Source organism: Chelonia mydas, chromosome 10, assembly GCF_015237465.2.
Source record: "Chelonia mydas isolate rCheMyd1 chromosome 10, rCheMyd1.pri.v2, whole genome shotgun sequence".
Lineage (NCBI taxonomy): Eukaryota > Metazoa > Chordata > Testudines > Cheloniidae > Chelonia > Chelonia mydas.
The window spans coordinates 14842487-14864523 of NC_051250.2; the positions used below are offsets into that span (position 1 = coordinate 14842487).

The following is a 22037-nucleotide window of genomic DNA, read 5'->3' on the forward strand; positions in this document are numbered from 1 at the left end:
ACCCATTTAACCCACTCAGTTTCACTTTAATATCCTGACTTTAATATTTAATGTGTGACTATTCATCACACACATACAATAAGTCACTCAAAACTTAGTTTAAATCTTCACTTAATCCTGAGTCTTTTTTCCCCCCTTCTGCACACCTGATGGCAGATCAAACCCTCAAAGTCCCCAGCAACATGTCTTGACACAGATAATACAAACATACCTGCATACACTCATTTTTGCCCATGACGCCTGCCAGCTGAAGGTAGCATTTGACTTGCTGCCGAATCTTCTGAAAACAATCCACAATAGGCACAGTCGGGATAGTATGAATACGACTCAATATGTCCAGCGCTACATTGACCAGTCCTTGTTTCCGAGCTATCTTTCCATACTGGATAATTGCTGAAGCGGAAGCATGAACTCCCAACATAGCATTATTGGAACTGGGATCATGCTGAGAGCTATTTTCATAGGCAGTTACAATGGCTAGAGAGACAGAAAGTAAAAAGTTACTATAAAACAAACATTATACAGAGAAAATACACATGAACAAATGACTTATGGAAATTTAAGATACTCAAACTTTTTTTTTAGCTTTGATAATGTATGTTTTAGATGCAAAATATGCAACATTTTAAAACTAAGTTCTATTTCAAATTGATCACTTAAATATCAAAATCAAATTTCTTCAGTGCTTGAAACTAGAGAATAGACATACATTTATAAAAATAAATATTTTTAAAACAGTGGGTGGTCTGGAAAATTACATGATGAATGCATGCTGGACCAGGCAGTTTTACCCTGGTAATGATGCTGTCTCCACATGAAAATGCTGCTCCAATGGGATAAGTCATCTGACACAATAGGTAACCTGTTCCTCCAAGTCTTTACGACAGTCTTCATATCATGCAGGCTGTTATTCCTCCCTAGATTAGTTGGCTGCAACCCTGCATTTATTTGTGCTGCTTCCTGAAGTTCTATGATTTGCTGTGCTGCCTAGAAGGATTAAGGAATATGAATTACAAGACATAAAATCTTGGTCATTAAACAAGGAATTCCATCTTAAGACTGCAGCAATACAGACGTATAAGGAGCTGTCCACACTGTTTTATCAGATGAAGATATCCACCAATAATTTAATTAAGTCACTTAGTACACAGCTGAGCTATTTATATTCTTATTTTGCCAAACTGGTTATTGATGAGATAGAGGATTTCATAACCTCTAGTGAAGATACACAGTCAATAACCAATTTAATTATTAAGCCAAAAAATCAAAAGGTAGAATTAGCATTTTGAGATGAGAATTTCAATAAACGTAAGATCACTGACACCCTGAATCACCAGTCTAGAGACTCAGTTCATGCCAGAGGTGATGTCTTAAAAAAACAGGTTTAAAGTGCTTCCCTACACTCTTGGGTTCAAAATTCCAGCAAGATGGTTCAGATGTTCATCTTTTCCAGACAGGCAAATCAAGTACCAAGCACTTCACTCTGTGCATTCCTGTCTTTCTGAGGAGACCTAACCATTAACACCATGTACATTCTGAGTGGACATTACTGATCGTAGCTATTTTCCTCTATAATAGTATGTGTTTACCAACATCTTTGGGGAAAAAAAATTGGGACCAACCTAAAAGTTCAGGTAACCAATTAGCATGGCTTCTCACATAGGGTAGAACTAACAAGAGAACTTATATTTATTTTATTTTGTCTAAAACCGTTTCAACAAGTCTTGCATATAAAATTTGTGCCTGTAAATACTCATTTTTCATGAAAACCAGAAGCAGTAGAGGTGGTGAACCTGCAATTTTTTGCATCTTCTCCAAGTTTTATTTTACAACAATGAGTATTTTTTTCCATACATCCCTAATCCAAATGACAACAATGGCTGGCTGGCTAGCTAGCTGCCACTCTGTAATCACCAGAAAGAAAACCTTCAAAGTTTATTTAGATTTTCATATGATTCAATTATTATTACTGCTTGAAAACAAACAAAGTAATTCTGACTGGAAGCCTTCTCAAATACAATCTGAATTTATATCAACTTTAGACAATCAGAAAATAGCAGAGAGCACCCAGTTTATGATAAAGTAGCAGGTTGGAATAAAAAGTACTGATCCTAAATCAATGGAATGCAAACTTTTCATAGAACCTGTAAAAATAGTTACTGGTCCTTCCCTGAACTCCACAATGAAAGCATAACTGCATAAAATACGGTCTATGCTTGCTTAAAACTAAGAAGACATTTCAAAAATGTGAACGTTCATAGTATTTAACCAGTTTAAAAGTGACTTTTACAGCCATCCAGCACGCTCAAATCAAGGAAAGGAACAAACAGAAGATGGCAGCAGTCTCACACCTACAAGAAAGAGCAGACATTTTGTTGAACTTCAACAATCCACAGAAAAGACCCACGTTCTCTACTGGAATTTAATCATCTATAGTGCAATTAAACCAACAAACTATCCTCTAAGCTACTTCTCAATAGATAACATTTGCATTCACTGTTAATCAACTCAATAAAATAACTGTTCAAAAATCATTCCACATTATAAAGTCAAATCTCTTGAAACAAAATAAATTAAGGAAAGTAATATTTTCCCACAATCATCTCAGTATCAGCTCACACAATAGCTTAACTACTTCCATTCATCACGTAAATTTAATTTTCTTGCAGGTATTTAATCACACACTATCTGATATAAAAAAGTAATTACTGCAGTGCAAATTCATTGTTTGGTTTGTACCTTCATCAATCACTGCCTATTTTATCATTTCTACACTGGGGATATATATAAAAAGATTATTTAAAAATACTAACTTTAACTGATGTCACATGTGGAACCTTTTAAATATTTTATTTAGCAACATTAAACCTTTCATGCTGGAGCTCTGGGCACTTCCATTGCCAGCCCTGAAAAAAGCTAAATAAATTCCCAACTCTTGGTAGCAAGGAGTTAATTCAATCAAGCCATCCTCCAGATGCAACATTTCAAAGAAATTAAGTGTTCTGCTATTATTTATCAAAACTGTATCCTGACACTCATATTTTAAGATGTAGAAAGCTTATGTATTCATTCACTATCCATCTAATGCAGCATAAACGATTAGGAAAATTCAGGGAAACAGGCTACTGTGTAGGACATGTCCACACAAGCATAATGATTTCAGTTATGTATTATAGATCTTTCAGATTTAAGATTTTGCTATTTATGGATCATATCCAGTACTAAGAATAAGGAAGAGAGACCTATCTTAACTCTTGCAAAAGCCAGAGATCATAAGGGAAACTTCATAAAGCACATCCATTAAAAATGGTGAAGAGAGGGCTTTATACATGAATGTATTGCTTATGTAAGGGGTCAGATTCTTAGTATAAAAACTAAGTCCAATTTATGTGTAAAACAGGTACACCACGGGTAGCGACCCTGCAAACTTCTTGCCATTGTCCTGGCAACATATCTTACCCTCTTTTGGATGCACCATGTCTATGTGTCAAGGTAGCTCCCAAGCCCAATCAATTTAGGATTTTTTACTAAAATTGCCAACAAAGGTAACGGTGGGTTTTAATGACATGAGGATTTGTCCATTAAGAAATGAACAGTTGGTGCTATCTTTCCATCACTATTGCACAGGGCTGTGGTTGAAACAGTAGCCTAGATGTGAAAAGTTAAATTTTCAAAATAGTAACACGAGCCAATTTTTAGTAACTAGTAGACTCTGTACAACACAAAAATAAGGGCACAAGTAAAATTTTCAGAAGCGTCAGGAGCCTACGTCAAATTTTACTAAGTGACTTTAAGCATGAAGGATCCTCAAAGCCAATGAGACAGAGTCCTAAGGGCCTAAGTCACTTAGGCACTTTTGACAATTTTACCCACAGACAATAATTACTTACACATAATACACTCACTTTTTAGGCAGCTTAGAACTTAAGATATTAAAAGGCAAGTGAGTGAACTACAAGAAAACCCAAACCAAATCTTCACAGGTCTGCCCTAAATTAACCCCCTTCCTAAGACTTATCCTTTTCAATGATAATGGCAAACCCAAAAGTTCTGACAGCCTCTTCCAAGTCCCACTTCTTAAAACTTCCCAGAATCTTGGCTTCCCAGGTTATTCTGGGACCCAAAGGCATTCAAATCTTTTACACTTCAGGCTTTGGAAGTGTGCCATGTACTCAAGAGTGTGATTAAGCTAGAAAACACAATTTTGCTGCTCATGCTGGCTGGTATAGATGGGGCATAAATATTTTCAATGGCAATTGAAAGACATTCAATTTTTAACAAAGTGAAAGAAAGATATTCTGATACTAATAGAACTCTAAGTTCTGTCCTTTGCAGCTTTTTCCTTAAAAAGGTAATTATTTGGCATATGGATGTTCAATGTCATTATTTCTCTCTTTGTGGTTTTTCCATAAGAGAGTCAGGAAAAACAGATCAATAATTCAAAAAAACATTTTGACAGCTAAAAAGTCCCCCTCCTTGGCAGTGGTACTGATTCATTTAAAAAAAAAAAAAAAAAGAAGTATCTGTTGAAGTTCTAAAATATTTATACAGGCAGCTAAAATCATCTGAAAAATGTATCAGGTTTTGATATTTTATACTGCAAGCTGTGAGGTGGGAGTCCTTTTTGGCTGTGGTGCAGCATCTATGCAAATTGTGGGAGAGTCAGCCACCACACCAGTAGCCTTCTGTCTAATTAGAAGCTTAGCTCTTCAACCTTCAAGATGTGCCATTCCTTACTGAGTTACGTATAATACCACCAGCAGCTGTCATTCCTCTCTTCCCCCCCACTCAGGCTATTATGACTCATACTTGCTGTGTCATGTTGAACTTATATTGCCCACTCTTCATGGGAGAGACTTTTTAAATTTGTGCAAAATGCCTCACAAAGACGTTTCTGAGTGCTTAAAAGAAATGTTCTCAAAAGGTTTTCACAACCCTTTCAGGACATGACAAGAAAAAGACAGACAGTTACCTTTTCCATAACTGGTGTTCTTCAAGACGTATTGCTCATGTCTATTCCACAATAGGTGTGCGTGCTCGCCACGTGCACCAATGCAGGAAGTTTTTCCCCGAGCAGTACCCGTACGGGGGAGCGCCCTCCTGCGACCTCCGGAGCAGCGCTTGCCTGGCTTGGCATAAGGGGGGATGCGCTCCCCTCACCCTCAGTTCCTTCTTGCCAGACAACTCTGACAGAGGGGAAGGAGGGTGGGATGTGGAATAGACATGAGCAACACATCTCGAAGAACACTAGTTACGGAAACGGGAACTGTCTTTTCTTCTTCGAGTGATTGCTCATGTGTATTCCACAATAGGTGATTCCAAGCTATATCTGTTGGAGGTGGGTAGGAGTTCACAAGTTCTCAGGACGGTGTACCGCCCTGCCAAACCCAGCATCATCCCTGGCCTAGGAGACTATCACATAGTGCAAGGTGAACATGTGAACCGAAGACCACATGGCAGCCCTACAAATGTCCTGGATGGGGACGTGGACCACGAAGGCAGCTGACGAGGCCTGCGCCCGAGTCAAGCGTGCCCTCACAGTGGGCGGTGGGGGAACACCCGCCAGCTCATAACAGGAACGGATGCGCGAAGTGATCTGCTTAGAAAGCCGCTGAGTGGAAAATCGGCTGACCCTTCTCGCACTCAGCCAAGGCGACCAACAGTTGCGAAGACTCTGAATGGCTTGGTCCGCTCGAGGTAGAAAGCCAGAGCTCATCTCACGTCGAGCATGTGGAGATGGCGTTCCTCACTAGTCGCATGAGGCTTGGGGCAGAGGACTGGCAGTAAAATATCCTGACCCATGTGATTGGCGGAGACCACCTTCGGGAGGAATGCGGGGTGTGGGCGGAGCTGGACCTTGTCCGTATGAAAAACTGTTTACGGCTGTTCGGAGGTTAGGGCCCTGATCTCTGAGACCTGCCTGGCCGACGTGATAGCTACCAGGAAGGCCACCTTCCATGAGAGGTGAATCCAGGAACACATGGCCAGTGATTCAAGTGGGTCCCCCATGAGACGAGCCAGCACCAGGTTTAGGTCCCACAGTGGAATCAGGGGCTTGGAATATGGGTAGAGACGGTCCAAACCCTTAAGGAACCGGGCAGTCATAGCATGGGAAAACACCGTGTGCCCCTGAACTGGGGGATGAAAGGCCAACATGGCCACCAAGTGTACCCTGACTGATGAGGGCGCCAGTCCCTGGGCCTTCAGGTGGAGGAGGTAATCAAGGATAAGCTGGATTGGGGCGGCCATCGAGAAAACAGCCTGGCCTGCCACCCACCTCGAAAAACAAGACCACTTCCCCACATAGGACTGGCGAGTGGAGGGCCGTCTACTTTCGAGGAGGATGCGCTGAACCTATTCCGAGCATGTCCTTTCCTCACCACATAGCCACTGAGCAGCCAAGCCGAGAGGTGAATCGTTGATAGGTTGGGATGGAGGCGGCGGCCCTGGTCCTGAGAGAGCAGGTCCGGGCAGAGCGGCAACTGCCATGGCAGAGCTACAGCCAGCCCCGAGAGGGTCTTTTACCAGTGCTGCCTGGGCCATGACAGGGCAAAGAGGAGGACCCTGGCTTTGTCTTTATTTTCTGCAGGGCCCTGCTGATCAGCAGGAACGGGGGAAAGGTGTAGAGGAGCTGGCCTGACCAGGACAGGGTAAAGGCATTGGAGATAGCACCCCTCCCTAGGCCCCCCCCCAGAGCAGAACCGGTGGCATCATCGGTTCTTCTGGGTCGCAAATAGGTCCACCTGGGGAGTACCCACCTTCGGAAGAGCTGGTGAGCCACCTCCGGGTGTAGAGACCACTCGTGCGGAGAGGAAAAAATCCCTGCTCAAGCAATCCGCCTTCACATTCCGGGCACCCGGCAGGTGGAAGGCTTTTAGGTAGATGTCGTGGGCTATAGAGAAGTCCCAGAGACTGAGGGCTTTGTGGCAGAGGGCAGAGAATCGGGCCCTGCCTTGTCTGCTGATATAGAATATCGAGGTCATGTTGTCCGTGAGGACCCTGACTACCTTGCCCTCCAGGTGCGAACAGAAGGCCATACGCACCATTTGCACCGCCCTAAGTTCCTTGACGTTTATATGAAGGGGTAGGTCTTGTAGCGACCACAGGCCTTGGGTCTGAAAGTTCCCCACATGGGCCCCCCAACCCAGGTCTGACGCATCGGACACCAGCTCCAACGACGGGGCCCTGTCTCTGAATGGGACCCCTTGGAGCATGTTGTTTGGGGCGGACCACCACCGCAGGGAGGCAATCACCGAGTTCGGCACAGTGAGGACTTTGTCCATTCTGTCTGTGGCCTGGGAGAACTGCGAGGCCAGCCAGAGCTGGAGGGGCCTCATTCCGAGTCTGGCGTGATGGACCACATATGTGCACGCAAACATGTGACCCAGCAGCTGCACGCAAGCCCTGGCTGTCATCACCGGGAACCTTGTGACCAAGTCGATGAGTCCTTTCAGGGTCTCAAACCTGTCTGGTGGGAGAGAGGCCCTAGCTGACGTTGCGTCCAGTAGCGCCCCAATAAAGTCTTATGTGTTGGACTGGGACTAACATGGACTTGGCATTGTTTACAAACAGGCCCGGGGCAGTACATGTGGACAGGAGGAGAGCTACATGATCCCTCACCTGTGACCAGGAGGTGCCTTTGACTAGCCAGTCATCCAGATATGGAAGTATTTGGATCCTCTGGTGTCTGAGGTAGGCCGTTACCACCGCCATACACTTTGTAAAGACCCTGGGGGCAGTGGACAGACCAAACAGTAGGACCATGAATTGGTAGTGACTGTCCCACCACGAAACAGAGGAAGCATCTGTGCCCCTCGAATATGCGGATGTGGAAGTGTGTGTCCTATAGATCGAGGTCAGCATACCATTCCCCGGGATCCAGGGAGGGGATGATGGAGGCCAGAGAAACCATGCGGAACTTGAGTTTCACCATGTAGTGGTTCAGGCCTCGCAGGTCCATGATGGGCCTGAGCCCCCCTTTGACATAGAGGACCAAGGTCTGGAGGGTCGTGTAGGAGTCTTTCATGCCATGCAGCCCTGTGTCTGTTTCCTCAGCAAACAGAGCCTTCCCGTCGAAAGGGAGATCCTGCATTGATGACTGCCCTTCGCTGGAGAGCCCAGAAGCCATGGCACCCGTCTCACGGACACCGCTGAGTCCATGGACCGTACAGCTGTGTCCGCTGCATCCGAAGCGGCCTGCAGGGATGCCCTTGTGGCTGCCGCCCCTTCCTCCACGAGTGCCTTAAACTCCTTATCTCGCTCCCAGAGTGAGTCCTCAAACTTGGAGGGATTCCCAGAGGTTAAACTCTTAGTGACCCAGGAGAGCCTGATGGTTTGCTACTCATAGCTGAAAGCTTGATGATGAATAAACTTTTCTCCCGCAAGTATCCAGCCTCCAAGAGTCTTTGTTCTTGGGGGTCGGGGCTGGTTGCCCCTGCCGCTCCCTGTGGTTGACCGACTCCACTACCAAGGAGTTGGGCGCCGGGTGGGTATACAGATACTCGTGTCCCTTCGTGGGTACAAAGTACTTGCGCTCCGCCTTTTTAGAGATGGGTGCCAACGAGGCTGGTGTTTGCCACAGGGCATTTGAAATTCTTGCACCCCTTCATGGAGGGGCAAGGCCACCCTGCCCGGTGCTGAAGATGGACAGGGAGTCTGAGGGCTCTTCCATCTCCTCAGCCTGGAGATGGAGACTCCCTGCCACCCTTTTCAGGAGGTTCTGGTGGATCCGGTAGTTCTCCTGTGACACAGAGGGAGGCGGGGCCACAATCAGCTCCTCTCGACTGGGTGAGGCCCGTGCGGTGCTTTGGGTGTCGTCCGGCACCAGAGGATCCACCACCTGGTCGGACTCCATGCACGGTACTGAGGACACAGGTCCCACCAACCTTTTTTCTGGCAGTCTAAAGATGGACGCCAACGGTGCTTCTGAGGCCTCGGCCACCAAGTGAGCCCCCACCGGGGGCTGCGCTGGAGGCCACCGTGCCCACTGGTACCACTGGGCCAGCCACGATGCTTGGTGCCATTGTGCTTGCTGAGGTACCGGCAGGGCCTGCTGTTTGGGCTGGCTAGCTTGGCCTGTAGATGGGCATCTGTGAGGGGAGGCCGGGCTGGAGTATGATCCACAGTTGCCCCTGGACCGGGAGTATCGGCGGTGCCGGGATCTACGTCAACCACGGGACCACAATCTCGAAGTGGAGGAGCGGCACCAACGGTAGTACTTGCTCCACGAACGGTCTCGACGGGTGGACCCGCATCGGTGAGACGCCAGCGATCGACACCCGGGGCTACGGTGCCTTGGCGGAGACTTGGAATGGGAGTCCGAGTGGGAAAGGTATCGACGATTGTGCCACGACCCACTGCGGTATCTCCTGCGACACGAGGACCGTTGGCGACGTCCGCCACGGTCCCATCGATATTTGCTTCGCGAAGACGAGCAGTGCTGGGAGTCCTGGTCGGACGGCACCCATCCGGACAGTCTGGCCTGTGTTGAGGGCGATCTACATGGACTGAGCCCTGAACGGTCGCTGGGCGATGACGGGAACGTTCCCTCGACCGAGACCGGTACCGGGCCAGTGGCGACTGCAGTGATCCCAGCAGCGGCTTGCCTCTGGAGCGTGGGGACGACATCAGCGGAGCTCTGGGAACCGGCATGGACATGATGTTCCTGGCTGCTTGGAGGGCTTGGGGCTCAGATGGCATCCGGACATCCAGAGCGGCTTGCTCCGAAGGGGCCGGGCTACTCCACTCAACGTGAGTCAGAGGCCTAGGGACCGATGGGGATCGAGAACTACCCGACATCGGCCTAGCCTCTGTCCCAGACTTCCCTCGGTGCCGTTGCGAAGAGGGAGTCTTTCAGGTCCTCTTGGCATGCCCCATGGATGGGGAGCGGTGCCGACTCCAGCCAGGGTCGGGGTCAGCGACGACTCCATCAGGATGGCCCAGAGCCTGATGTCCCTTTCTTTTTTAGTCCAGGGCTTGAAAGACTTGCAGATCTTGCACCTTTCGCTGATATGGGTTTCTCCCAAGCAGCGCAGACAATCCGCGTGCAGGTCACTCTTTGGCATAGAGCGCCTACAAGAGCCGCACGACTTAAAGCCTGGGGTGCGGGTCATGCCCCAGCCCAGGCTCAATGACTAACTAAACTAACTGAATTAGCTAACTGAATACAGGTACTACCGAACAAACGAAGAGTTCTGGGGACAAGCTGCAGCAAAGCTGGAGCTGAGCAGTTCTGACACACCTTCACTGGCGGCAAGGAGGAACTGAGGGTGGGGGGAGCGCAGCCCCCCTTATACCGCGCCAGGCAGGTGCTGCTCCAGGGGCTGCGGGGGGGGGGGGGGTGCTCCCCCCTACGGGTATTGCTAGGGTAAAAATTTCCGGCACCCATGTACGTGGCGAGCACGCACACCTATTGTGCAATACACATGAGCAATCACTCGAAGAAGAAGAAGAAACTCTTTCCCCTAATTTTTCATGTGGATCTTATTTTCGAGTAAGGTGTATGCCAAGGAGAATGTTTAAAACCAGTATTTTTAATCTATGCCTGTAGTTCTTCATAATCTGAAATACCAATAAAACTAGGTTTACATAAGGAAACAAAACAAAACAGAAAAGCTCCACACACCATATCACATATACCCCAGAAACTCTAGCTGTCAGACCCTGCTGTCAGACCTGGAGAAGGTCATTAAAGATGATAAGAAAAAGGACTAACAAATTTTAAACACTGAGCCTTTAAACAAACACCCAAGCTTGAGGTCCTGTTTAACAATGGAGGAAAAACCCAGATTTTTACGTCTATTATTCCAAAGAAAGTACACTTTGTTTGCAAAAATGCAGATAATCGCATGCCTGCTTCTGAAGTCAAAATAACTTCTGTTAAAAACGATTCAAGAGTTGGCAGTGAGTTCAGCTCTAATCTAAAAATAGGAAATAGAAGAGATAAAAGATAGTATGTACTAAGTAGCAAAACAGCACAGAAATGACAGTTTGGCCGAGTCTCTGTGTGCTATATGCTTGGTTTTCCAGTTGAAACGGTACTTGTTTCTGTACACAGAAGTCAAGGATTGGCACGCATACATGAGATAGTCTTAAGAAATTATGCACATGCTATGTACAGTGTATTGCAGTTCCACAAAAAAATAGGAAAGTCTTATGCTATAAACATTTTCTTCCTACTTTTAAATGACATCTTGACATTTGCCAGAAGAGTTATGTCAGTTGATGTAGGTGGTATTGAATTAGTTGTTTATTTTCCTGCTGAAGGTTCCTGCAGTCCGGAATTAATGAATTGCTCCTCACTTCTCTCTCTGCACAAGTCAGTGGAATGCTACACTACTGGAATTTTAGGTCCAGAAACACCCCATTTCAGGGGCAGTCTGCCTCCAGCTCCATGCTTCCTTTTATCCAGCAGGGGGTAGCTGACTTTTTTTCTGCAGTAAAGGCAACTTACTCCCAAGACCTGGAGTATTGTGATACCCAGTCTGAAGTGGGATTGTTCTACCTTTCATGCTGCTGGCATTATACTGTATCTGGGGAACAGCTGAGATCACCTTTGTGCAGGATACAAGCATTCACCTTAGTCTCCAGGATACACGATAGGATGGCACCTACGTGAGCCTCCCCCCTTACATCAGCACAAGGGATAAATTGATCTACACTACACTGCCAGAGTTGTCCCATTCTAGTGGCTGTAGTGTAGACACACTCTCAAATACAGAGGTCTTCCATCTGCCCTTCCTTCGCCTCCTCTGCAGCATTAGGGGAAATTCTCTGAAGGATTCATCTTTGAACAGGACGTCCCCGTTCATCCAGGCACATCACAAAGCTAGTAAACTAGGATGTGAGCTGGCGCCTCCTGCTCCCTTTCATGCAGGTCACCAAAAAGGAGTTTCAAGTACGAAGCATGAAGTAAGTAGGCAGCACTATTCTTGTTGATCACCTTGCGCATCCAGTGGATCTGAATCAGCCATAGTGGTGAGTGTAGCGGGGGAGTCACCCTGCTCCGGCCCCAAAAGGGTTAAAAGCCAGCCCTTGGAGAGGGCTGAGGCTGAGAGCCAATAAGAAAAGGCTGATTGGGAAGGCAGCCACAGCTGGAGCCACGCTCAATTAGGAGACAGCTGGGCCTATAAAAGGGCTGTGAACCAGCAGCTGGGGCAGTCTCTCTCTAGCCGTAGAGAGAGAAGGACCTGGCTGCCTGGGAGCTGAGCAGGGTACCTGAGTAGAGTAGTGCTGGGGAACTCCAGCCTGCTAACACCAGCCTGCAGAGGGCACTCTGGGCTGGAAAGAGCTAATTCCCATGACGACCAGCAGGCGGTGCCGCACCGGTGAGTCGTCCCCTCGCTACAGTAAGAAGAAACACATTCTGCCTACAGAAGTAGTAGTTATTTTGCAATTATTTCCCTACATAGTCTTCCAAAAAGTCTGGTGGAAAGAACCCTTCCTCAGTGTTCTGATCCTGATTTTCAGAGTCAGATTCTGCAGGAGAGAAGGGGAAGAGGAAGGAGGGCTGCAATGGAGTGAGAAGGCACCTAGTCTCCTAACTGTATGATATGTCTCGGTGGACAGGGAGTCGCTGTACAAGAGGGAATCTTCAAGAGATGTACAAAGGGGCATGAAAAACCAGCCTCTGAGACAAGTCTTGCTTTTGGTTTCTGCACAGAGGAAAGTCCCTAGTGCTGGTTAAAGAGAGTTACAATTTAGAACCATTTCCTTTTTCATTTCAACAAACTGCACATGCTCATCAAGCTTTAGGTGCCCAGAGTCTGCAGTAGTTTTCAGCTGAGCACTATTACGCTTTGGAAAAGATAGTCTTTCACTAATGCCAGAGTTTTAGAAAACAAGTTCTTCTTTGACCCCAAGCCTTGAGCCAAGGGGATGTCTACACTGCAATAAAAGTTGTGGCACAGCTGTGGCTAGCCTGGGTCAGCTGACTCAAGCTCATAGGGCTCAGGCTGCAGGGCTATAAAACTGCAGAGTAGACAGGGTGAGAGGAGAGGAGAGGGTCCCAGAGCCTGGGCTCCAGTCCAAGTCCAGACGTCTATACTGCAATTTCCAAGCACAGTGAGCCAAAGTCACCTGACAAGAGCCAGCTGCGGGTATTTTACAGCTGTGTAGACATAACTTTAGTGTTCAGAACTCTACTCCTATGATAGCAATGCCAGCATTCCTGAACACACATTTTTCTTTTAATGGCACTGACTTCAAACAGTTGGCTTGTCTGAAGAAGTCCAGCTAAGACTCAAAGTAACCTATAGATTTGAGGCTTCTGAAACCTGTATTGTATTTACAATGTGTTGAACAGAAAAGAAAATCATATTACAGATCCATTCTACATTTCCACAGGTGTTATCATAAAGCAATAGCATCACATCCTCACAATGGGCCTGATTCCAAAGGCCACTGAAGTGCATGGGAGCCCTTCCAATGACTTATAAGCTGGTTCAAAGTCCCTTAAAAGAAAAGATTGAGCCACAGGGCCAACTTTTTCAAAGCTTAGTTTACCTCCCATGGCAACACTAACCTTTATAAAGGAACTCCAACCAAAATATAAATGTTGCCATTTTAATTTAAAAATATCACCAGGAATAACCTTTCACTTATGAGTACTGTGTAATAAAAGAACTCTTTCTTTCTATAAAATTACTTGAGAATCTTCCCCTGGCCCTTCCTGACCTCCAAGAAATATCAACTATGTTTCATCAAAATCTTTTTCTTATGATTACTAAAATACTGAAACTTGTTACTGGAAAAATCATTTTGTAATGAAGGGATTTTAAGCAGACATGGGATAAGAGGGAAGGTCCAGACTATGAGGAAGAGTTGCTGACACTGGAGAGGTTTGTTGGGATGTGCACCAAATGGATCAGAAACAAAGGGTAGGAATAAATGGTCAGTTTTCAGTTGGCATCAGAGGCAGAGTCCCTAGTGATCACATAATGTTCTGCAAAGGTGTGGACTAATGCCCACGTCGCTGCTCTGCAGATCTCGGAGATGGGGCCATCCTTGAGGAAGGAGACAAATGAGACTGATCTCATGAAATGTGTACGGATTGAGACTGGAGGGGTCATGTTATGAATTTGGTAACACTGCCTGATGCAATTTGAGACCCATTTGGATAGTCTTTGGGCTGATATAGCTGATCCCTTAGATCTTTCCACCGCAGAGAGAAACAGTTTAGGGGACTTCCTTTTTTAGGCTTTTGTCCTATTGAGGTAGAATGCAAGAGCTCTCCTAAAACCCAGGCAATCAGCACATAGCTGCAGCCCTGAGGGCCATACAGGTAATATATGGGGGACGGATAGCTCAGAGGTTTGACCATTGGCCTGCTAAACCTAGCGTTGTGAGTTCAACCCTTGAGGGGGCCATTTAGGGATCTGGGGCAAAAAGAAGGGACAGTACTTCGTCCTGCTGTGAAAGCAGGAGACCGGACTCTGACCTTTCAAGGTCCCTTCCAGCTCTATTATATATATATATATTGTGTGGATGCGGCCCACATAACACAGAGAGCTGCGTATGTGGCTCACAGTGGTAAACAGGTTGAGAACCATTGGTCTAGGGTATGCAGTATGGCTTCCCTATTGTCTCGGTGAGGCTTTGGGGAGAAGACGTGAAGGTGAATTCGACTGAATTCATGTGAAACAAGGTGGTCACTTTAGGGATGAACCTTGGATGCAGCCTAAGTGTAACCTTGTAAGGGAAGAATACTGTGTACGGGGATGCGCTAAGAGAGCTGCTATTTCCCCATTCTTCTACTCAAGGTAATTGCAACCAGAAATATCATTTTTATCGATAGATATGCTAGTGAACAGGTGGCCATAGGTTCAAAGGGAGGCCTAGTCAGCCCTTTCAGCACTAGGTTTAGATCCCACAACAGGGTAGGAAGTATAGGTTAAAGGTTTGTTATTCCCTTAAGGAACCTTTTAGTGGCCTGCTGCGGAAGTACTGAGTACCCCTCTACAGGTTAATGAGCTGCTGTAATAGCTGCTAGGTGAACCCTGAGAGCACTCAGGGATAAAATTGAGGTTAAGGGTCAGGGCATACTCCAGACTATGAGGAAGAGTTGCTGACACTGGAGAGATTTGTTGAGACGTGCACCAAATCTGGAACCTGGATCATTTCTGCAGGTAAATAGGCCCTTTGCCCTGAGAGAGAAGGTGCAGAGTGGCTGGAAGGGAGATTGGTGGGTACATCATAAGCTGCCTCAGGCAGGTGAACAAATCTGTGGACGGTGTTCCCCACAGTGCAAACAAGACGAAAAGTACTCACGGGTGCATCTCCCCCTCGTGGTCATGTGGAAAGGTGTGACTGAGACTGTCCGCTACCTCGTTCTGTGTACCCGGGAGGTAAGCCAGGGATAAGGTGATGTGAGAGATGCACCAGTTTCAAAGTTTCACTGCCTCTGTGCACAGAGAGGTCGATCTGGCTCACCCCTGGTGGTCGATAGAATACATGCAGGCTATGTTGTCCGTCGGGACCTTTAGATGTGATCCAGGAGGAAACTGGCACAGGCATTCCTGACCACTCTCAACTCGAGGAGATTGATGTGCAGGGAGATCTCCACAGGCAAGCATTTAGACGCGCACCCCATCCTATGAGGGATGCGTCTATGGTACGGTGTGATGAAGGTGGCACCTGTAAGAAGGGGACCCCTTTTACATGCATTGGCCGGGTTCTTCTACTAGTTCAAGGAGTTCTTGATCCTGATGGGGAGTGACAGGGGTTTGTCCACACTGTCCTTGTTTGGTCTGTAAACCGAGCTGAACCATACCTGTAGGCATCGCATGTGAAGTCTGCCGTGTGGAATCACCACCCTGCCAGCAGTCATATGCTCCAGGAGCTGGAGGCAAAATTCTGGCTGGCCCTTGAGGGCTGCACTGGGCCATGTCTATAAGTGATACCACGGACAGAAACCTGACCTGAGGTATGAAGGCTTTGGCGTATGAATTTTAGGTGTTGCACTGGTGTGAGGGTCGACTTCTGGGAACTGATCTGCAGGCTCAGCTCCGTGAACAAGCTTATCATGTCTTGGGTGGCTTGACGAGCCTACTGAAGCAACCAGGCTCTGAGGAGACAATTGTCCAGGTAAAGGTAGATCATTATCCCTTAGATCATAGATGGGCAGCCACCACTGAAAGAATTTTGAAAATATTCTCAGGGCCGATGAAAGTCCAAAAGGGGAGGACCCTGATTTGGTAGTACTCATGCCCCAGAGTGAACCTGAGGAAATGTCTGTGAGCCAGTAGTATTGAGAGGTGAAAGTAGGCATCTTGTAGGTCGAGGACTGAAAACCAGTCTCCTTGTTCCAGTAACGGAATGATCGTCAATAGGGTGACCATCTTGAATTTCTGAGCTTTGATGAACTTGTTGAGGGTTCTGAGGTCCAGGATGGGCCTCTAACCACCCTTCCTTTTGGGTATTAGGAAGTAACCAGAATAGAACCTCTTTCCTTGCAGATGCTGAGGTACTGGTTCTATGGCTTCTAACTGCAGCAGTCAACCTATCTCCTGCCACAGCAGACTCATGAGAAGGGACCCTGAAGAGGGATGGAGAAGGGTGTTTTGGAGGGGATAGGGAGGTGAAATGGATGGAATATCTGCATCTGATGATCTCTAGGACCCATCTGTCTGATGTTATGTGCTCCCAGGCACTGTGGAACACTGCCAAACGGTGGCAAAATGGGTGCATGGTCACAGGTAGTAGTGGAGAGTGGTCTTGTGGCACCTCGACCTGCCCATCAAAAGTGATGCTTAGGGGCAGTGGGCAATGGCTCGGAACCTGAAGGCTTTCATTTCAAGAACTTAACCTTTTTCTTCTGGGGCTCATAGTGCTATTGTGATGGGAACTGGGAAGAACAAGGGCTAAAGTGACTCTTTTGCCCAAGTGCATAGATTCCCAGGACTTGAGAGCAGCCCTGGAATCCTTCAAGGAATGGAGAGAGGCACCGGTTTTCTCAACAAAGCACTTCACCCCTTCAAAGGAGAGGTCCTCCACCCTGGTCTACACCCCCTTCGGAAAACGTGAGAGGTTTTTCGCAAGCAGTTGCCCTTCCTGAATGATGGCCTTGAAGGAATTCCTGGAGCTCTCCGTCAGTTTATTAATGAAGTCTTGTAATTCGGGTAGTCATATTGCACCATGAGCACCTGGTAATTGGCGATTTGAAACCGTAAGGCATAAATGCAGGACAATCACAGTGCTAGGAGTGCCAAGGATACCGAGAGAGATGGTGATCGCTTTTGGCTATCCCTGCTCTCTTTTTTAACTTGTAAGAAGAGTCCCCAGACCGTTTCTTCAATCCACTATTCTTCAAACTCAAAGGTTGAGGGGAAGATTCATGTCTGCTGGATGGATGGGGTTGGAAAGTCACCTCCATAAAGATGATTTTCTGGTGGAGCTCTCTGTCCTTACCGGATCTCGGGTGCAGCTGCTGGCAGAGGGAACACTTTTGTTGGATATGGCCCTCGCTGAGGCAGTGAATGCACTGGGAGTGCTTGTCCAGGACCAGGATCACCTCACTGCAAGTGTGACATTTCTTGAAACCTGGAGAGCTGGTCATACTCTTGTCCAGGGGTCTCCCTCCACCAGAGGTTGACACAAGAACAATGTTTTTTTTCTTCATTTTGTTGCATTTTTTTTTTTTTTTGGTTTTTAAGACGGCCAAATAAAAGTCAAAAAAAGGCTAAGGGTTTCTAAAAGCTAAAGATTAACAACTGAAAAGTAGAGTTAACGATCCAGTAATGGACAGCTGAGGGTTCCGTCTCTAGCCGGGGCGGTTCAGAAGGAACTGAGGACTGTTAGCCCACATGCCTTGGCTAGCCTCCTTGAGGCAAAGCACAAAGAGAGACAGCATGTGTGCGGGCTTAACAGACACTGCTACCAAAGTTCTCCAATCAGAAGTGTAGGGATGCAAACACCTACACTGAAGCACCCACAGGGACACTACTCGAAGAAGGAACAGTTTCCATATAAAGAGGGAGTAAAAAGCTTGGGACCGATCAATTTGGAGAAGAGACTACAAACGTGGGGGTGGGGGGGGGGATATAATTCAGGTCTATAAAATATGAATGGTGTGGAGAAAGTGAATAACGAAGTATGTATTTACTCCTTTGCATAACACAAGAACCAGGGTCACCCAATGAAAAAACAAACAAAAGTACTTCTTCACACAATGCACAGTCAACCTATGGAACTTGCTGCCAGGGAGATGTTGTGAAGGCAAAAACCTCACCGAGGTTCAAAAAAGTATTAGATATGTTCATGGAGAACAGGTCCATCAATGGATATTAGCCAATATGGTCAGGGATGCAACTCCTGGCTCCTCGTGTCCCTAGCCTCTGACTGCCAGAAACTGGAAATGGAGGACAGGGGATGGATCACTCAATGATTACATGTTCTATTCATTCCCTCTGAAGCACTTGGAATTGGTCTCTGTCAGAAGACAGAATACTGGGCTAGATGTACCATGGGTCTGACCTAGTATGGCTGTTCTTATGTTCTTAATCTCACCTGCAGAAGGGGAGTGTGAACATGTGACACTACATGAGGGAGCCTTCGCCATTCTCGAATGGCTAAACTGCTGGCCATTTCTACCAAGCGCTCAATGAAGTTAAGCTGCTGTTCTTCAGGATGGCAGATTGCTAGATATCCTCTGTACATGTTGACTTTCCATGCCATCTCTTTTGGACAACTCAGCTCCACCTAATGGTAAAACAGAAAATTAGCTACGAAACATCTCTTTTGCATAAACACAAGAAAATCTGAAAGCAAAAAGAAACCTTAAATGGACATACGACTTGATGGTTTTTTTTAATTGACTAATTTCTAGAAATTCCAGTTTCTGAAAGAGAATGCTTTAAATAGTATTTCCTGAAACTAAAATCTCTAATCTGTGGGATTTTCTGTTCGCCTGTTGATATTCATGTCTTATCAGCAACATAAATTGACCTTACATGTCAACATATTGCACAGATACTAGACTGCCGAGCTGGTCCTGTACATCATTACGTTTTTAGGAGAATAAGTAGTTGACAATTTTTTAAAATGATTTAGCACTAAATTATATGTTTATGTCAAAATAGTATCTGCATACAGGGACTCAGTCAAAAAGTGACTGTTACTTAAAATGACCGAGGAATAAATATTAAACTATTTTCAGAGACGTCCCGAGACACAGAAGTGGCAGAAACAGGATATCTAGAAGAATCAAAGCACAATTTACATAGTATGTAAATGTTTTGCAACAAATGCACTGAAAGGTTGATTACTGCACACATTTGAGAAGATCTGACTAAAGAGTGTACATTTAAATTAGCTCACAAATATTTGCAAACACTTATTAGCATTCAGAGCAGAGAGTAAAGGCCTGATTCTGTATACCTTGAACACTCAATACTCCCAGTGTAGCTCCCTTTGTATTCATGTACTGAATAGAAATTCCAGCTACATTAGCTTTGTTCTATTTTCATTAGCTTAAAAATATCAAAGGAATCACTTTCATTTGCTAAAGTAATGTATCAATTACTTTAAATGTTGATTCAGTTTATCTTCAACTAGCTTTTAAGACTGAGCTTGTAAAGAGAAACCGTCAAGTAGCAACCCTACACTTACAGAATGAAAATCGTCTTTTTTTTTTATTACATGATACGCTGGATCATTAAACACAACGGCAATGTGAGCAAATGGAAATGAGTCTTGGGTCCTATATCAAGGGCCACTTGTTATTTTAATACCTCAACTTTAATAGGTAGATTATTAAAACGGTTTCACAAAGATTTAGGAAAACTGATATATAGCTGCCATCTTTTCTGATCGCTCCCTGTGGATCAAGAGTGAAATTGCATAAAATAATACATTAATATAAGCTGTTCAAAGTCAGATTCAGAAACATCAGCATAAAAGAGTATCAATAAAATGAAACCAGTAAGTCTATCAGCAGACAAGTAATTATTTTTTCACATCCAGCTATTTATGAATACGTTTCCTGACACTATTACATGGATCTGTCTAAAGCCACAGAAACTCAATTTATAGCTTCAGTATGTTCTCTTTAGTCCATTAGTAAATTCCCCATTACTGAAAATATCTCATTCACACAACTCCAGCTAAAACATATCTGCAGTTGCTGGTGGTTGTCACTTCTACTTAAACTGAAAGCCATCAGAAGTAGAACCTGTCAGACATGATCAATTCACTCAGCTACAACTCAAGGCTTAAAATCTACTGTACAACATTTTTGTTATTTTGTAGCTGTAGAACGCTTACCTCAAAAGTGTTCTTAGAAGTTCTGTGTAATTATTCAAGAATTTGTGCATGCTTGAATAGGGCGGAATACATTATTGATTTAAAAACAGCAAAAAAAACAAATATGTAATTTTAATTTATGTTGAACACCCATAATTTGCTCTTTTTGGACAGATAACTGTTTATCACTAAGTGACAAAACTGCTATTTAAGCCAAATATTCAATTCTAGTCATCAGTAATGTTAACACCAGAAATTTCAATTTCTCACACCGATACAGCCTGACAAGCTCAATTTTGCATCTCCCTCTTCTACGGCTGAGTGAGGAAAAAGAATTATTGAAGAATTATCAGGTGTTCTACACTAAGAAAACCTTGAGAAACTGTATTTTTTCCCAAAAATTGATGTAGAATTCAGATAGATTTTGTATATATTAAGAAACATATAATGTAGTGTATTTATCATCCAAGAATAAATAGTCACCATGAAGGAGGGATTTGGGATACAGGAAACTGCTCCTGCAAGATACTGAAGTCAACTGGAGTTAAGGATATTCAGCAACTTGAAGAAACAGGCTCATCTTTTGCAAATATTTGGACTTTTAGAGAAATAAAGTCACCACGTGCATGAACTATTTGCAGATAGTAAATAGTTTCTAGTTAGCGTGTGCTGGGTTCAGAAACAGAAGATTTTTCAGAATTAGTATTTATGTAAGTATGCAGTGTTGTTGTAATAGTGTTTGTCCCAAGATAATGGAGACAAGGCGGGTGAAGTAATACCTTTTATTGGACTAACTTCTGTTGGTGAGAGACAAGCTTTCAAGCTTACGCACATGTCTTCTTGTTCAAGCTCGAAAGCTTGTCTCTCTCTCTCTCTCTCACTATCAGAAGTTAGCCCAATAAAAGATATTACCTCACCCACCTTGTCTCTATTTATGGAAGTGAGGGACTGACTGTTTTTCTAAATCCATATATGGGATAAGAAGGTGCTGTGCAAGCTTCTTCATGGGACTCTCCCAACGCCACTGAACCTTGAAATGCAATAACATCTCCTATTCCTGTCCGGTCTCTTATGCAAAGAGAAACAATCAAGTCACACTATATAGTGACTGTGTGAGATGTAGACCAGCAAACTCCTTTCTATTCATGACTTAATGCACTAGCTTCTCACCTTGATGATCTGGGTACAACTTCTGGCTTAATGTCCCATACCAGCAAAGTCCTAAGCAAAACAAATCTGCTTAGCATTACAGAATTCTTTTTCTCAAAAAGAAAAGGCTTTCAACTTACTTTTATAAAATATGTGAACAGTACTTCAAATTCAAAGTAAAAAGGATTCAATAAGTATTACAGAAATGCATGTGTACAACTATACCAGAAAAATGTACTTGTGTAGCCACATCAATTCTGTAATTCTTTCCAGGTGGTCTAAGTCTGTATACGCTGAAATTTTTAAGTAACCTTACAAGGAATTCCACCCATCTGTTGCATAACACAGATGGACTTGTAATAAAAGGTGGCATTTAGCATATACTAGGAGCCTTAGGGATGTAGCTTTAAGACCAGAGGTTGCCTAATAAGGGTGATTTCTTGTACATGCTTCAATGTACTTCACTTTTTATATTAGGACACAAAGAGTGTTTAAAAATTCCTCAAAGTTTTGTCTCAAGTGAAAGTATCTAACTACTTTTGCACTATGTCTTCACAGAGGAGTCACTTTTTTTTAAAAAAAAAAAAGTCTAGTAGCCATTTAGTTGTAAAAAATCGGTCAAAATCTCTATATTGCTGACTTCTGAATGC

At 44.9% G+C, this 22037-nt stretch overlaps 1 protein-coding gene across 13 annotated transcripts in view; it reads right to left on the minus strand.

Annotated features, from left to right (window-relative positions):
* The window catches only part of LOC102937591 (transformation/transcription domain associated protein), a 157087-nt gene that overhangs the window by 44442 nt on the left and 90608 nt on the right, over window positions 1-22037 (minus strand). For 11 of the 13 annotated variants that reach the window (XM_043523258.1, XM_043523257.1, XM_037911502.2 and 8 more), the window contains 3 exons: window positions 18505-18696; window positions 759-987; window positions 212-477 (listed from right to left, as the gene is read on the minus strand). In XM_043523258.1, coding sequence (XP_043379193.1) covers window positions 212-477; window positions 759-987; window positions 18505-18696 — 687 coding nt within the window. The remainder of the gene's footprint in view (window positions 1-211; window positions 478-758; window positions 988-18504; window positions 18697-22037) is intronic. The other 2 variants (XM_037911505.2, XM_043523260.1) reach the window with 1 other exon arrangement.